The 16,994-nt window shown below is 55.1% G+C and overlaps 6 protein-coding genes across 6 annotated transcripts; 3 read left to right on the forward strand and 3 right to left on the reverse strand.

Moving 5' to 3' along the window:
* Positions 1 to 194: 194 nt before the first annotated feature.
* On the reverse strand, positions 195 to 3,525 carry CPAR01_16627 (WD repeat-containing protein; the record flags this gene model as incomplete). The annotated part of the gene is made up of 3 exons (XM_060500872.1): positions 195 to 691; positions 753 to 1,350; positions 1,414 to 3,525. The coding sequence occupies 3 exons, from the start codon at positions 3,523 to 3,525 to the stop codon at positions 195 to 197; spliced, it is 3,207 nt and encodes a 1,068-aa protein (XP_060340387.1).
* Positions 3,526 to 5,014: 1,489 nt separating this feature from the next.
* Positions 5,015 to 6,964, forward strand: CPAR01_16628 (uncharacterized protein; the record flags this gene model as incomplete). Its single annotated transcript, XM_060500873.1, has 1 exon — positions 5,015 to 6,964. One exon carries the CDS (start codon positions 5,015 to 5,017, stop codon positions 6,962 to 6,964), a length of 1,950 nt encoding a protein of 649 aa, XP_060340388.1.
* A 953-nt stretch (positions 6,965 to 7,917) lies between these two features.
* On the reverse strand, positions 7,918 to 8,998 carry CPAR01_16629 (uncharacterized protein; the record flags this gene model as incomplete). The annotated part of the gene is made up of 3 exons (XM_060500874.1): positions 7,918 to 8,062; positions 8,311 to 8,761; positions 8,872 to 8,998. The coding sequence occupies 3 exons, from the start codon at positions 8,996 to 8,998 to the stop codon at positions 7,918 to 7,920; spliced, it is 723 nt and encodes a 240-aa protein (XP_060340389.1).
* A 976-nt stretch (positions 8,999 to 9,974) lies between these two features.
* CPAR01_16630 (uncharacterized protein) lies at positions 9,975 to 10,517 on the forward strand (the record flags this gene model as incomplete). The annotated part of the gene is made up of 1 exon (XM_060500875.1): positions 9,975 to 10,517. One exon carries the CDS (start codon positions 9,975 to 9,977, stop codon positions 10,515 to 10,517), a length of 543 nt encoding a protein of 180 aa, XP_060340390.1.
* A 1,282-nt stretch (positions 10,518 to 11,799) lies between these two features.
* On the forward strand, positions 11,800 to 13,529 carry CPAR01_16631 (pyruvate kinase; the record flags this gene model as incomplete). The annotated part of the gene is made up of 3 exons (XM_060500876.1): positions 11,800 to 11,997; positions 12,084 to 12,301; positions 12,362 to 13,529. The coding sequence occupies 3 exons, from the start codon at positions 11,800 to 11,802 to the stop codon at positions 13,527 to 13,529; spliced, it is 1,584 nt and encodes a 527-aa protein (XP_060340391.1).
* A 682-nt stretch (positions 13,530 to 14,211) lies between these two features.
* On the reverse strand, positions 14,212 to 16,139 carry CPAR01_16632 (uncharacterized protein; the record flags this gene model as incomplete). The annotated part of the gene is made up of 3 exons (XM_060500877.1): positions 14,212 to 14,857; positions 14,938 to 15,511; positions 15,599 to 16,139. 3 exons carry the CDS (start codon positions 16,137 to 16,139, stop codon positions 14,212 to 14,214), a joined length of 1,761 nt encoding a protein of 586 aa, XP_060340392.1.
* Between the last annotated feature and the right edge of the window lie 855 nt (positions 16,140 to 16,994).

Consider the following 16,994-nt stretch of genomic DNA (forward strand, 5'->3'; position numbering starts at 1 on the left):
CCAATGACTGCCTATTCCAAGTGAATTCATTTGAAACATACTTCACAGACAGTATCCCCTACCCTACAGCCGGCTCAAGAGCCGATCCCCAAACGCCAGGCTTTGCGATGCATATATCATGAGTGACCAGCCAGATCTATGAACAGCGCAGCAAGGCGGTCGGATTAGTTGCTGCTCGTCGCCCTTGGTTTCTTTCAGGCGCCGGTTCGCCCACATGTCTTGACACCCCATAGGCCCCTGCCGGCGCTGACTCCCAGCCACTCTCCCTGGTCGCTAGAAAGATGAGGCACCCAAGCAAGGTTGCCGACTTCGTAGTCGCATTGCCAGCTGGCGTACGGGCTTCTCGTGTTGTCTGGCTGGGCGGCACCGTTGGCGGGAGGACCACCACCAAGAGCAGGGTTGTTGTTGTACACATCCCATAGCAGCACCTGGCAGTCGTCGGCTCCCGAAGCTAGAACACCACGCCTCGTAGGCGACCACTCTATGGAGTTCAGGGAACCTCCGTGGCCCCTGAGTTCGAGAAGAGCCTGTCCAGGATGTCTTACATCAAGGATACGAATGACGTTCGAGTCTTGCGCAAATGTGGCTAGCAAATGGGTATCGTGGGGAGAAGTTGCTAGTCTCAACAAGGGCGGAGGGTTCGACATGGTCTGCTGCGCGAGCGTAGGGCTGATACGTCCTCCATTGGCATCTATCATACTTAATCAGCTTCACCAAACTTGCGAAAAAATGGTTCTGGGGGTGAAGGTTACCTCGTTCATCTTTCCCAGTGGGCTCGTAGATGATGGTGCTGTGCTCCAGACTGCGCAAATCGAACATGCGGACGCTACCGTCCTGTCCGCAGCTCACGAATACGTCAACACTGTTGGCGCAGAAGCGGACATCGTAAACCTCCTTATCGTGGGCAATCAATTGTGTCTTGGCCGTCAGCGACGGAATATCCCAAATCGTGCAGGTGGTATCGATACTGGACGTGATTATCAAGCTAGGTGAAACAGTATTCCAGTCTAGCGAAGTAAGCGGTGCAGTATGATCCGGGGTCTTGGAGTTGGACAGAAGCGCGAGAGGCGTGAGTTTCGTAACGGCGGGGTCTCTGGCTCGGTTGGTAATGGAGTTGTTCTGGGAGACAGGGCTTTCGGAGGGAAGAGACCACAGGCGAAGGTGGTCTCCCGACGTCGCGAGCAGGTCAGTAGACTGCTTCTGCGAGGAGGGCGGTTCCCAGAGCAAGCGCGTCACAGGGTAGGAATGTGTAGCCTCGGCGACTTTTTGAAATTCGAGGTTAATTTTGGGGGTGCCCGGCTGGTAGACATCGTTGGGCGTCGGGACCATTTGGGTATCGAGGATTTGGATCTAGAGGGAAGCAATAGTGTTAGCTACACCCAGCTATCAACATCATTGCGACGGAATTCTTACGTAGTTGTGTCCATCTTCTAGATAGCTGCCAACGGCAAGCTTCCCAGCGCCGTTGCCCTGGGGAGGCCACTTGCACCAGTCGAAAGCATACAGGGCCCAAGGAGCGAGATAGTTGCTGGTTCCAGGTTGCGCGTTGGCAAGCTCATATGCAGCGCTACCGGGCACGCCATCGGACATGCTCGAGTCGGCGCGGGGTCGAATATCGGCCAAGCCCAAGGGCGTGTTCGAGATGTTTCGCTGGGAGCCGGGCGCATTGTACTTTTGGTCTGGCGGAGACATGAACTGGGATCCAGAGCCGCTGGGGGTAGTGGGTGTGTAGGGCGCAAAGGACGAGCCACCTTCGTATCCGGCAGCAGGCGAGGAGCGCGAGTAGCTGTGGGACAGGCTCAAGCTGGGAGGCTTGGAAGGTGTCTGATAGTCTTGCTGCTGCTGCTGAGGCTGCATGGCAGACATACTGGGAGCGGTGTTGGCAGAGATGGCGGGAGGTCGACCACCTGCACCACCTGGTTGCAAGACGTTGGGCACCGACGATGTGCTCTGGTAAGGCGGCGCCTGGGGGTGGGAGTTTGGGGAGGACTGCTCCAGCTTGATATGGGGTGCGGCGGGGGCAGCAGAGGATGATGAGTATTCGCGGGGTGAAGGCTGGCCGTGCTGGATCATGCCCGCTGGCATGTGCAATTCGTCTGACTGGGAGCTATAGGTGCCAGTGCGTCGCGGGGTGCCAGTTTGGAACTGGGGTTGCGACTGCTGCGGCGACTGCTGCTGCTGCTGTTGCTGTTGCTGTTGCTGGTTCATGGCTGCGAGAGCAGAGGAAGAAGATGGCGAGGAGGATGAGGAGGGCGTTGGCGCGGGCAGCAGTGTGACGGAGGGGGAAAGGCCCGGCGGCCCTGATGTCTGAGTCGCAGTGGAGTGGGTAGGCAGCGAGTTGGGAGAGTCTCGGTGCAGCTGCTGGCCATGGGCCGGAAGCAGAGCAGCGGGGATGGAGGCACGCTGCTGGTTGTGCTGGGAGTGGGACTGGGAGCGGGAATGGGAGAAAGGAGGGATATTGGAGGAAGAGGAAGGCGGGTGAGAGGAAGAAGAGGGAGAGTAGGGGTTGGACTGGGAGTAGGAGTGGGAATACGAATGGGAGTGAGAGTGAGATTGAGATTGAGATTGAAAGTGAAAGTAAGAATGAGAATGAGACTGAGAGCGTGAATGGGAGGACTGATGAGGCTGGAGGGCGCGGGCGGAAGCGGAGTCGGTCGCTGTTGTGGGCGTACGAGTGGCCGCGGCGCTGTTGGTGGTGGTGTCGCTAATGGTCTTGTTCCTATTGTTCGGCGTGTTCTGGTAATAGTCGTTGTCCCAGTGGAAGTTGGGGACGGCGGGGGGGTCTTTGGGCACTAATGGCCCAGGCGCACCAGCGGCGACTGCTGTTGTTGTTGTGGATGCGGACGTTGAGGCCGGTGGTGTCGAGGTTGAGGATGACTTCAAGGCTTCCGGGGTGTATTGAAGGGAGGAAGTAGTGGAGGGAGAAGCGAGCCCGATGCCGAGCCCGGCGTGAGGAGGACCGCCTGAAGGATGCGAGTGGTGGTTGGGCTGGAAGTAGCCAGACTGTCGTTGTTGCTGCTGCTGGTGTTGCAGTTGTTGCAGAGAATACGGCGAATATTGCGATTGTTGCGACTGCTGGGAGTACACCGACGACGAGTAGGAAGGTACCGGGTTGGGCAGCGGTGGGCGGGTGTGGCCAGCCGTGGTACCACTGCTACTACTACCTGTACCTGCGGTTGTACCTGCAGTTGGAGGGTCATTCAAATTGACATTGGCATTGGCAGTCGCATGGGAGGCTGAAGCTGCCGCTGCCGCTGACGCTGACGAAGCATTTCCTCCAGAGAGTCCAGACTCAAAGGTAGAAGAAGAAGGAGGACCGCCGGAACCTGGAGGGGAAGTGGCGGCGGCAGCGGCAGCGGCCGGGGCTCCAATGGACCCCAAGGCCTGGGCCGCTTGCCAAAGAGCCGAAGACGCGCTTAGGCGATGCTGGTGGTGCGGACGCCATTGTTGCTGTGGCTGCTGTTGTGTCTCGGGGTCGATGCTCTGCTGCGAGGCTGTTCGACGATGGCCCAGAAAGTGCATCATGTTTTCTTCGGTTGAATTTCCCTCGTTGAACGACTCAAATAATGTGCGCGCGTGGGGTGGATGGGACGCGGGACGAACGAGAACCCAAAAAAAACAAAGCAACACAAAAAAGATGAACAAGAATGGCCACAACGACAACGACGATCAGGGAACTAGACACACAAGGGACGAGGGGGAAGAGAAAGCGACGCACACGGCAGCAGGACAGGGGCAGACGGTGGCAGTGCGGCGTGTCCACGTCCTCGGCATCCGCAGTCTTAGTCTTCCAGGTTGTCTGATCTGATGACTTGGTGAGAGTGAGAAGTGAACTTGTCCAACGGCTGTATGCTCAGCTTCTCATCCGTCTAGCAACACATCCTTGACTTTGTAGACCCGGCAGAAAACTCACGCGAGTTTACGGCGGCATCCCTCTGACTAATGAATGTCCGACTCGTTCATTATTGATGGGCCCTACCGACTGAATTGGACATGGACATGGACCTGAGCGTTGGGCATAGACGGACAACGGAGACACGGAGACGCGGTTACAGACGCCGCCGGGGATGAGGGCAGTAAGGAAAATAGAGCCAAGGCAGGCGGCCCATCTCATTAGTTGATTGAAACTTTGAGGAGAAAGTGTCCATCATAAGAAATTGCCCGTCGCCGTGGCCATCGCTTGCACAACAGATATGAAAAGACACCCAACAATGGCAAGACGATAGACGCGCAAAATACCGTGTTCTGGGGAGCCAGACGGTGCTCAATTTCTTGATCAAGCACATGGACACCAGCTCCAGAGAGAAGCTCTACGCATCACAGTGTGTCTCACTCTCGGTAGGCAGAAGACGCAGACAGATTAGATGAGCAAGAATATTTTCTCGACCGCACTGACTGGGCCTCATACTTCCCGTTCTCCGTTTGTTTGGTGAGCTGTATGGATAATAGGCAATGTTGAAAGGATCATGTTCCAACATCCAACAGCAATGGCATCGTCCAATGGCGCATTCCCACATACATGCTTATCGATAACAAGAATATCGAGGCCGTGCTTACATAAGGCAGGCAAGTAGCTTTTAGGTAGGTACCTACTGTGTAAGGTAGGTGCCTGGTGCTACAGATGATAGAAAGACCCGCCGTGTGACGTCTGTCTCGCACCAGCGCCTGTGGCACATGCTCAGAGCTCGTGAGCTCTTGCTTCCCGAGCCAAAGATACTTTTTATCTTGTACCTTCACAGCTGGCCTCGCGCGCTCCCATCGACGACATTGCTGTGCTGTGTCCCATAGATCTCATACATTACCCATAGCATCTTGCCGTATCCCGCGTCCAACACTCATCACCAATGCCTACTTGTTGTTATTGACATCCTATTCCTTGAGCTAGAGCGCATACATACTTGATCGTGCCTCTGAAAAGCACGCTCAGGAACCTTGTCGACCACGACATTCCTGCTGACCGCGCCATCGCCAGCCAATTCTCCCACTTCTGCCCAGCAGCGTCAGATGCGACCTGATGGCATCCGGTTCGCACAGTTTTCTCGACCGACTCTCACCGAGCCGACAACGATCTCCCATTCTACCACTCTACTCATCCCGACCGAAGCCTTCAGATGACTACGACCTCGATGATCTGTCCCCCAGACCCGATGTATCGCTGCTGTCAGAGTCGCCGCCGCTGCCCATCAAAATGTCGAAAGGGCGCTCCCCTTCCCCCGTAGATCCATGGGACGACGACCCGTTTGGTCCGGCGGGCTCCGTCTCCAAGTTGAAGCCGAAGGCCATGTTCGTCGGCCCGCCGCCGCCCATAGCTGCCTCGGTGGTGTTGCAGCCCTCCGCATCGTCGGGGAGGCGGGGATCCCGAGGCAGCACACACAAGAACGAGCCCAAGGGCATGTCGTCCAGCCGGCTTGCGTTTGGGAGCATTCTGTTCGATCATAGCTCGCGCGACTCAAGCAAGTCCCGCGTTGACTCTGTCTGGCGGAATCTACAACACCGAGAACGAGCTCTCCACAAAGAGGTACAGCGATTACTAGACATACAAGCCACAAGACTTGGATCCGGCGCCGAGTCTCTCGATGCTAGCACTGTAGGAGCTGAGACGTGGAGTGATTCTGGGAGTAGTACGCCAACGGGAACGTTCTATTCCACAGCGACGTCCAGGTCACGCATGATGGCCTCGCTAGACCCACCCGTACGCGCGACTCCTCGCGGCGATATTATACCTGTTCGACAACCCAAGGCACAGGGGCAGCAGGGCCTTCGTGCGGCGCGAAGCGGATTGCGACAGGCGTTGGCAGCCCTGACTGGTCTCAAGACGGAAGAAAATGCGTATATCGAGTCAGCCCTCTCTCAACGAAGAAAAGCTTTGTCGTATCTAGATAAGTTGGACAAGCGCAGGGTCAGCATCTCTGCCGAGTTGCATAGCTTGGCTGATGACGATGAGGAGCCTCTCGCAAAGGAGCTGCGAGGCCTGGGAGAGCAGCATGATTCTTTGGGTCAGGAGATACGCGAGCTGGAGGAGAAGCTCGTTGGTATGAGGAATCGGCACCGATGGCTGGAGCGAAAGATGGAAGACGTTCACAACCGCCGAGAGGCGGGCTTGAGTGGCTACAGGGGTGCGTTGAGGGAGGTCGAAGGTGAGGTCACAGCCCTCCTACGCCGGCCTCCGATCGAGCCCCTGGATCTAGATGTTGTCGAAGCTGTATCACGGAACGACTCTGGAACCGGAACCGACATCCAAGAGCTGCCCGGTGGTGCTGAGTTCTTCCGCATGATACCTGCGCGACGGACACTGAGCATGGCCAAGGACTGGTGGGAAAGTGAAATGGACTTTCTCCAGAAGCGAAAGGCGCAGGTCGATAAGGATCGCGATGCGCTAGATCAAGGCACGGAGTTATGGCAGGAAACGGTGAAACTCGTTACGACATTCGAGGCAGACCTGCGCCAGTCTCTAAGCGGCGGTGCTTCCTCGGCCAAGGGCAAACAGACTCCTCGTGCACAGCAAGAAGGCGTTGAAGCTCTCTTGCCGCGGATGGCGAAGGTAATCTTGGAGCTTGAAGCAAACATGAGGACAGCCCAGCAGAACACTTGGAATCTTCTCATCTGCGCCGTTGGCGCTGAACTCGAAGCGTTCAGAGATGCCGAGGCTCTCCTTCGAGGAAGTCTACCAAAGCCTCAAGCAGCAGCGACGAAAGTTGACGACATCGAAGAACCCTGGCACAACGGCGATGACCAAGAGGAGCAAATCTCGCAAGCGAATTTGGCCACAGCTACGACAGAAACCCATCACGGAGAGAGTGACAATGAGGTCCCGCCCGACCTGCTAGTGTCACATCTAGAGGAGCACGACGACGACCGTTCCCATGTCGGGTCCATACGAACTTCGTCTTCGAGGCGTGACAGCGACAATGAGGTTCCTCCAGAGTTCCTTGCCGAACACAGCAACGATGAGGGTATAGACTGATATGAAGGTGCCATGACTTTGTATGCGTAGCATTTGTAAAGGGTATAACCCCGATGTCAGCTGTGCCTCAGTAGCTTCCCGTGCGACCAAAGCAGATGCTACGGAAGCATGCATCTTTTGACACGTAGTTCTTACACTTTTTGGAAATGAATTATGTTTTTTGATTAGGCTGGCAAAGCTGGGGACAGCAGGCAGGACAGGATACCCCGCAGGCCATGATTTAAGCCGGCGTTGGTTGGGGTGTTAATTAGTTGGAACTTCTTATGGAGCAGTTTGTTTATAGCCATCCACGAATTGACTTTTTTGTCTCTCTCCATAATGCCACCTGCATTCATAGTCTCACATCATAGGGCTAGGATTCGTCAAGCAAGGGAGCTATGGCGCACGAAAGGAGCTGCAGTGGCAGACTGTGGCGCTTTGGATTTGGACGGTAACCTCGGCTATGGCCGCTGTCCCGCGACGAGGACAATCCCGAAAGTGGGGTCCACAGGTCCGGTGGTAAGGATTTACACGGGGTAGCCCGGTGCCCAAAGGGGGACTTTTCGCAATGATAAAACCAAGAGTTCGCCGGTGAAGGCTCGGTTTCCTGTTCCCCAAGGTACAGTTAAAGAAAGTGCGCCCCGATCTCGCCCATAACGCCTGCACGCAGAGACGCGAGTCTGCTTTTTCGAGATTCCGATAATCAGCGATTTCAGCCCACGAGAACACCCGGTTCAAGATCCGCCGATACCCTTGGATTTACACCGCCCGGGAACCGAACCTCCCCATACCGATTTCTTCCGAGCAGTCGCAGAGCGTTTCCAGCATCGTACTGCGGCAACAAATGGCCTAGTGAATAAGGTTGTAGATGAATGAACAAGGGGAGATTCGACTCCAGATCGTCATTGAGAACGGTGGCCGGGATTCGTTGGAAAACAGATATACTGGTGTTGTCTCGATCTCGATGTCTCGATTTATCGCCTGCGTTCGAACCAACCGCTGGAGCCGGCAATTGCGACCGACTGATCCATCACCCACTCGCCGACACCGAGATACTTCTCGATCCACTTCGTCATGTCCTTGTTTTCGCCGGCAGCTCTGTCCGTCTTGAAACTGGGTCTGACGATTCCCAGATTGGGCCCATGTTAGCCGCTGCAGAGTCTTGTCTTTGTCGTCATCGAGGGCAGAGATCCAGTATTCGCATCGGAATATTGAGAAAGTTAACTCACGTCAGGCCGGTCGAGCGCTGCATACCCGCGAGGAAGGCGGAAACTAGGAACGACCCAAGAATTAGCGAACCGATCGACTCGAGATTATGCATCCAACAGTAGGACAACCGAAGAAGAGTGGCTGGGGAGGGGACTTACAGAGCACCGCATCGAATGCGTAATGAGTCAAACGTCCAATCTTTGACCAGAGGCCCAGAGTCAGCAAGTTGAGGAGCTAGGGAGGTGTTAAGACTGCGCGAGCAAATCTCCAAGCTAATGTAGGCAGCGAGGCGAGCCAGAAGCACTCGCCAGCAGCCCGGCAGGGGAAAAGGCTGGACCAACCATTTTGGTGCAAGTTGTTGAAAAGGTCTGTCTGATTCGATTTCCTTTGTCGCTTTTTCTACGCTCGATGACGTTGCTCTGTTCGAGTGTTTCTTGTTATCGTTGCCGTCGTCGTCTCGTGGTTGTTGCAGCGTTCTCTCAAAAGTCAAAAGGCTGGAGTTCGAAGGTTGTTGGTCATGAGACAAGGCTCGCCTGGCGGTGGCAGGTACACTGGAGCAATTGGAGTATGATCCCTCCCCCAGCTGACTGGCTGTGCTGTCGAAGTGGACTGTGCACACCTCAAAAGCAGCCTTAGTGCCTGAGGCTTTAAATCTCTTGTCTTGATAAGGTATGATAAGGGGCCTAGGTGCATGTCTTATCTTATCTAAGGTACGTTACCTTCGGTTGATGGACTGAGGTTTCCCTCAGGTGCATCGTCGAGTGTCGTATCTTCAGTGGGAATCAAAGTCTTGCAAGTGCAAGGTCGATTAAGCTCATCCTCGCGTGGCTTCAAGTGGAGCAGCATCGCTTTTATGGCTTGCCGACCATTATCTGTCTTACCGTCTTCGATGTACCCCAAGTCTAATGCCCAAGGTACCCTACCTGGGGGTTTTGAGTGCTTCATTTCATCTCTCGGATGGAGCTCTTCATGGCAACATCAGTTTGCGAGTGTCACTCTTGTAGCACAACCCCTGCAATGTAATGAGGGAAATAGAAGCAAGAAGCGCGACTCGGACCCGAACCATCGAGACGGTTTGAATCGCGTCACCAACAAAGCGGATTAGCCGGAGCTCGGATGGGGGCCTGGACTTGTTCTCCTCCGCGGCACAAGTGGAATTGTCCGACGGTGCACCGGCGGTGGCCCACCTGTCCTTGAGATGGTGAGATGGTCATTGGCCGGATGCGGGTGTTGAGAGGTTGGAGCTGCCCGGAGCTGACAGAGTCATGGACAAATACATTGTCGCCATTTGCCATTTTCATGAGAGGTGCGAGGCATTGCCAAGGTGCAAGTGGGCCAGGGGACCTCTCCACTCAGATACTCTGGCCTGGAGACTGGAGAGAGACCCAGCGGCCTTTCCATTCATTGCAGTCTCTCAGGATGGAGGGGCATATTTCCACGGAGGGGCTCTTTGCCGCTTTTCGAGGTGACATGGATGCGTTCCATTTTCCATTTTCTGGAGGGGTCGGGCGTCCGGGCTGGTTTGCCGTTTGGCAAAGGAAGTTAGAACCAGAGGTGGAAGCTCAGACCCGGAGCCAAAACTAAAAGAGCCAAAGGAAATGTGTGGTCTGCCACCGCCGCCGCCGCCGCCGCCCGCCGCGGCATGGGCTTCTAGTTTGTTGAGTGTTTGAGGCTTTAAAAAAATCGGGCAGCTCAACTCGCCTCAGACTCGACTCAGCCCAAGGGAGCTTGGTCGGAGCTCCGTCGCAGAATGGAAGCTGCACCAGTGTGCAACAGACTGTCAGATGGATGCAAGTGCATGATGGGCACGAAGTAGTGGGAGATGGTGAAGCAAAATAAAACGAGAAAATACCCGAAGCTGGAGCTAGACAGTTGGATGTTGCTGGATCCAATGGAAGCGACTGAAATCCCTCACTGTCACCCATTTTATCCGGCCATCACTCCAGGCAGGCCCTCCCATCATTCGGTCCTCTTGCGCTCTCACTTTCTCTTCCTACTATTCACGGCGTCATTGCTGTTGCTATTACTCTCAATACGTCTACGGAGTACTGCCCAGCTCGATAGGCTCGAGCGTTGGAGAATAAATAGCACGACGTACGGATACACGGTACGGATACTCGGTGAGTGGATCATTGCCGTCGTATCATTGCATTGCGTTGCGTTGATGGCCCCTTGGATGTTTCTGTTGTGGTTTCCAGTTGGCATCTATTTATTTTCTTGTTTACCGTCTGGTGAAACCACGCTGTTTTTCTGGGCTGGCCTGACGTCCGGACCTCACCTCACCAGGCTCACCTCACCTCGCATCACCCAATCTTGGGGTGCCTCACCATATCCCGGGCCGTTTTGGTATGTGCTATTTGCGTAAACCTTGTTCGGCCCGTGGGCTTGTTCCTTCATTGGCCAAGCGTTTCCAGTTGGTGGATGAGCATGTCAGAGTGAGGTGAAAAAAAAAAAAGGTGAGGTGAGCAAGAGAGGAAGCAGGAACACATTCAATGCTCCAATGAGAAGGTCCTAGTCACGCCCTTCTGTATTTCCTTCAGTCGTCTCTTTTTTTCTTGGTTGCCGTGCCTCAACATTGGACGGCATGAGATGGCAAAAAAAGATGGATGAAAGTGGGAGGTGCCAGGCTGGTGCGAAGCGCGGGACCCTGAAGCCTGAGCTTAGGTAAGGCAGGTAAGGTAGGCGTACCTATGGCAGGGTACCTGTCACCGCAAGCTCCTCACATTGGTGGGGGGCCCAGTCGCTACTGCCAAAGCTGCACTTGCCCACTTCAGTTCCATTGCTTCCATTTCCAATTCTGGCAGGGATTGGGGGGAAGGTGCGTGGGTGCTTGGGTGCTCCCTCCTGCCATCCGGCCACGGACCAAAGTGCACGGACCACTCCGTTGGATTGAGGGGCAGCTACGCTCCTCAGCACCTTCTCAGCACCTTTCTCCCCTCACCTCACCAAACGGGGGTGGTGCCGGCCGGTGCAGGGAACAAGTTCAACGAGGGGCAAAGCGGCGGCCACCCGGGCAGACTGAGGAAAAAAAAAGAGGGAGAAAAAAAAAAGGCGCCGACACCACCGCCGACGCAGGCCACAGCAAATGGAAGCAGCAAGCAGAGGATGGGGAGTGCGCCGCCGGGCAGCTTCACGCTTCACTTGGGTTTGTTTGGGTCAGGAGCAAATTGTTTCTCGTCCCTGCTCCTCGTGTGTCTCTGCCTCTGCCCGTCTGAATGTGGTCTTCAACAAATACCTAGCTGAGGCTGATGCTCAAATACATCATCTTGTGCATAAACCCTGCATTGGCTTAACCACCCCCCAAAAACAAAGAGTCTCACTCGTCAACCTCGTCGATTTGGATGACCTTTTTTTATCGTATTTTTTTTTATTAGTTATCTCTCCCCTTGGCCTTACGTACCTTGCCTGACCTTGCCTTGACCTCTCCCTCTCTGTGTCTTCTCTCTACCCACCCCCACTCCCAGCAGGATTTAACAACCGCATTGGACCCCTCCTCTTCTTCTTCCACACTCCTCCCTTTCGCCTCGACCATCCTTAAGTAGCACACTTCTCCTCTGCTACATCTATTCTCCATCCTACGGTGATCGACTTTTCCTATCAACTCCCCTCATCACCCGTCCAAACCCATACCTATACATCTAGACACAATGGCTGCTACCGCCAAGGACCATCTCGATGTCGGCGGCAAGATCGCATGGCTCTCCAGCCTCGATACCGCCTACCAGCCCGAGAAGAACTACCGCCGTTCTTCCATCATCTGCACCATTGGCCCCAAGACCAACTCCGTCGAGGCCATCAACGCTCTGCGCAAGGCTGGTCTGAACGTTGTTCGCATGAACTTCTCCGTAAGCTCCCCCAACCCCAACACAGACGCTAAAAGTCAACCCCCACCAAAGTCTGCCTATCTTGCTAACCCCTCGCTTCTGAACAGCACGGCAGCTACGAGTACCACCAGTCCGTCATTGACAATGCCCGCGCCGCCGAGAAGGCTCAGCCCGGCCGTCAGATCGCCATTGCCCTCGACACCAAGGGCCCCGAGATCCGCACCGGAAACACAAAGAACGATGAGGATCTCCCCATCTCCGCCGGCAAGATCCTGAACTTCACCACCGATGAGCAATACGCCACGGCTTGCGACACCGACAACATGTAAGCTCTTCTCTCTCTTGAAGGCTCTCCCCATGGCATTACTAACCGCTGTTTTGATAGGTACGTCGACTACAAGAACATCACCAAGGTCATTGAGCCCGGCCGTATCATCTACGTCGACGACGGTGTCCTCGCCTTCGATGTCCTCAGCGTCAAGGATGACAAGACCGTCGAGGTCCGCGCACGCAACAACGGCTTCATTTCCTCCAAGAAGGGTGTTAACCTGCCCAACACCGATGTCGATCTTCCCGCCCTTTCCGAGAAGGACAAGAACGATCTCAGATTCGGCGTCAAGAACAATGTCGACATGGTCTTTGCCTCCTTCATTCGCCGCGGCCAAGACATCAAGGATATCCGCGATGTTCTCGGCCCCGAGGGCAAGCACATCCAGATTATCGCCAAGATTGAGAACCGTCAAGGCCTCAACAACTTCGAGGAGATCCTCACCGAGACTGACGGTGTCATGGTCGCCCGTGGTGATCTCGGTATCGAGATTCCCGCCGCCGAGGTCTTCGCTGCCCAGAAGAAGATGATCGCCCTCTGCAACAGAGCCGGCAAGCCCGTCATCTGCGCTACCCAGATGCTCGAGTCCATGATCAAGAACCCCCGCCCTACCCGTGCCGAGATCAGTGACGTTGGTAACGCCATCACCGACGGTGCCGACTGTGTCATGTTGTCCGGCGAGACCGCCAAGGGCAGCTACCCCAACGAGGCCGTTTCCGAGATGCACGAGGCCTGCCTCAAGGCCGAGAACACCATCCCCTACGTTTCCCACTTCGAGGAGATGTGCACCCTGGTCAAGCGCCCCGTCAGCGTTGTCGAGTCATGCGCCATGGCCGCTGTCAGAGCTTCCCTCGACCTGAACGCTGGCGGCATCATCGTTCTCTCCACATCCGGAGAGTCTGCCCGCCTTCTGTCCAAGTACCGCCCCGTCTGCCCCATCTTCATGGTCACAAGAAACGCCTCCGCATCCCGCTACGCTCACTTGTACCGTGGTGTCTACCCCTTCCTGTTCCCCGAGGCCAAGCCCGACTTCAGCAAGGTTAACTGGCAAGAGGATGTCGATCGCCGCATCAAGTGGGGTGTTGAGCACGCTTTGGAGCTCAACGTTGTTAGCAAGGGTGACACTCTGGTCGTTGTCCAGGGCTGGAAGGGCGGCATGGGTAACACCAACACCCTTCGTATCGTCAAGGCCGACCCCGAGCACCTTGGCATTGGAACTTTGTAATGGATTGGATTGCGGGCGAGGAATGAAAAAGAGAAGAGAGGCCCGTCGGCGAGCGGGAGATACCAAAGTACCTAGTAAACCGTGATAGACGATGGTGGACTATACTGTCCAGCACACACGAGTATGATTTGCACACATGAATAAAGTTGATATCACCTTCCAAGAATCTTCCTCGAAGCGATTATCTGTGCCGAAGTCCATCCGAAGTTGGATCATGAATCAATTAATCAATCAGACGAATCTAAGCTGTCGCGGGGCGCCCAGAATGACGGGCCCAATGAGACGACATCTCCGAGACGGAACGAAATGGCGGCGATTACATTGCAGCCTACGGTACTTCATCAAGACACGATCACTATCGCCCCGTTCCAATCACTGACAGTTCTGCCGGCGGAATTGAGCAGACGGGAAGATATCCAGCGGAATGAGCTTGAGACACAAATACGACGGACTATTAGTAACCATATGAAGTCTCTCATGAGTCTTACGATCAGCAAAATGGAAGCCCAGAATGAAAGAACAATATTTAAGGATCCATCCATGCTCCGTCATCGACATACATCAAGACAATGTCATCTTCACTTGAGTTGTTTGATAATATGCATTGGGTATGTCTATTAGTTCTCCCGTTCCCTACAACTGGGGGAAGGCTTCCCCCTGGCGTGATCAATTAAAGCGGCATCTACAGGTCTTTGAGCTCGAAACGCTTGCGCAAGTACTCGCCATACTTCATGATCAGCAACGGCACAGGTAACATGGCGGCAGCGATGAAACCGAGAATACTACTCGCCCAGCCAACGCCCAAGTTCTGGTTCATCTTCAGGCCCGCAAGAGGTAGTGTCGCTCCCGCCACGGATCTCACGACAGCGTTGGCGGCGAGGGCCGAGGCGGCGTAGATGGTGAAGGCGTCGACGAGGTACATCTGCAGCGCCATGAAGATGATGAGGTTACCGATGCCGACGATGGCCGTGCCCAGGATGGGCACGAACCAGTGGATATGGTACTCGGCCGTCCAGCCGTAGATGAAGAGACCCGCGGGGAGGAAGACGGCGCCGGCGGGGAGGGCGACGAGGCGGTATTCGGGCTTCATTCCTTCGCGGACGGTGCCTGCTTCGTCGGCTGCGGCGTCTGCTTCGGCGGCTTTTCTCTTAACGTACTTGTCCGAGGAGAGGCTGAAGAAGATGACGCCGATCATGGAGCCGACGCCGAGGCCCATGAAGGCTAGGCCTGATGTGCCGGCGCTGAAGCCGTAGGTTCCCATGAAGACTGAGGTGATGGAGGTGAACATAAGGTAGAGGTAGCCGTAGACTACGGCGATGTAGAGGCCGCTGTTGCGTGTGTTAGTTCAAAGGAGTTCAAAGGAGGGGGACAAGACTTGGCTCAATATGATGAGGATCGGGTTACGTACAAGATCTGCGTGATTGGGGAAAAGGCAATCATTTTGATAGGGCGGATGATGCCTCGCTTGAAGTAGTCGGCCGAAGAGAGGCCAATATCAAGTTTCGACCGCAGCAGAGGGTTTCCCGTCTCTTTCTGCAGTCGCTTTACCTTCCTGTCAAGGATGATGGGCGCGTACGTCTCCCTCGAAAAGATGAGCATGACGACACTCAGAACCCCGCTCACAATTACAATAAGCCAAAAGACCCATCGCCAGCCAGCCGCATCAGCGAGGAACCCTCCCGCCACGGGGCCGATGATGGGACCCAGTAGGGGCCCGATACTAAACGCCGCCATGGCCGCCCCGCGCTTCTCCTGGCGGATCATGTCGGAGATGGAACCCGCGCCGTTGGTGATGGGCGCGGAGCCGAAGACGCCGGCGAAGAGGCGGAAGACGATGAGGGCGTTGAGGCTGGGCGCGAGGGCGGCGCCGACGTTGAAGCAGATGAAGAAGAGATTGCAGACGTGGTAGACGATTGTGCGGCCGTAGATTTCGCTCAGGGGCGCGCAGAGAAGGGGTCCGGCTGCGAAGCCTAAGACGTAGACTGCGCGTTGTTGTCAGCATGTTTTGTTTCTTTCCGGTTGATCTGCACAATGGGATAGTGAACAGAAGTTTAAAGGAGCGTTCCTACCGGAGACGACAAAGGCAGCTAGGTAGGGGCTGTTATTGTGAAACTCCCGCATGAGGTCCGGCACGCCGGGGGCAAAGATGGAAGACGCCAGTGGTGTGACGAACGTCATGGCACTGATCAGGCTACAGTTGAGGACCTTGAGCCAACTCGGCCAGTTGTACGGATTCGCCGGGTCGTCCGGGCCATCCCACCAGACAATGTTCTCGTCTTCGGAGCTCTCGCCGCCGTCGCCGTCCTTCTCTGTCGTACCGCCAACACCCTTTTCCACGTCCTCGCGCCCCATGGACTTGCGAGACCTCGTCCGAGCCAGCGCGAGCGACTGCTTTCTCTTCTCCTCGCCGCGTTCGTCGAGGACGTAGCCCATGCTGGAGGGTATGTCGGCATCGTGGCCCTCTGCTAGGGCCTCTGCCGTTTTCTCTTCCCTTGTGGGTTCGCGTTCTAGCCGGTAGAGGCCTCTTGTCTCCTTGTCGTCATGAGATATGCTGCTTGTCGTGGCTCCTTCTTCCACGGAGTGGCGCGGCTCTTTTGTTGGTGAGGTCATTGGAGCTTTGAGAGTACGCTGCCTTGATGTTAGTTCCGATGACCACTTATACTGCGTCCCTGTGCAGCTACACAACTGCCAGGAGATACGAAAGTTGAGAAAGCAAAGGCTTGGCATTCCGGAATACTATCCGGCGACTTGGCGTGCAAAGCCGTGATGTCTGTGTTTACATGCTCCTCGAATCACGTAGAATGATCTTGGATCTTTGTGTAAGGAAAAGGACAGACTTGCCTAAACTACCTTTTATGTCTAGGAAGGCCTAGATTTGCAATCTCTCGCGAGAACCGACGCGTGGAGATTTACTCGAGAAAGCTGATTTTCTAACTTTCAACTGGAGCTTCAGGTGAGTCGTTCTATGGTTACGGTTGGCTATTGTATGTAGTTGAAGTCAATTATAGTCATGAGGATATCGTGATTTCAAGTGTAAGGTAAGAATTGGTACAACAGTCAAGAGACTGCATATCCGCCAAAGAGTCGCTCAACAGGAAAAGAAGCAAAGAACAAGCAGCAACCCAGACACAAAGGCCATGGACCCCTGCGCCTCTTAAACAAACAGATATGGTCTGCCGCTGTCGACCGACCATCGCAACGGGGTTTTGACTCGACCGGGTCAGACCACACTCCACACCACCCTCAACATGGGTAAACGCAGCCGAATACCTCAATCGGGGTGCGTTTCCCCCCTCTCTGGGGAAAATCAACAAGGGAACGGGGAAGAAGAGGGCTAGAAGTTGTCAACTCCGACCCGAACCCCGTTCAAAGGGACTAGGGTTAAATTTGAAGCATTGGTTTGGCCGCTGGCGGCTCGTTTGGAAGGGGGGAAATGGGGTAACGAACTAACAACTTGCTGTGCGT

This window comes from Colletotrichum paranaense (genome assembly GCF_030867605.1).
Source record: "Colletotrichum paranaense strain IMI 384185 chromosome Unknown Scaffold_27.1, whole genome shotgun sequence".
Lineage (NCBI taxonomy): Eukaryota > Fungi > Ascomycota > Sordariomycetes > Glomerellales > Glomerellaceae > Colletotrichum > Colletotrichum paranaense.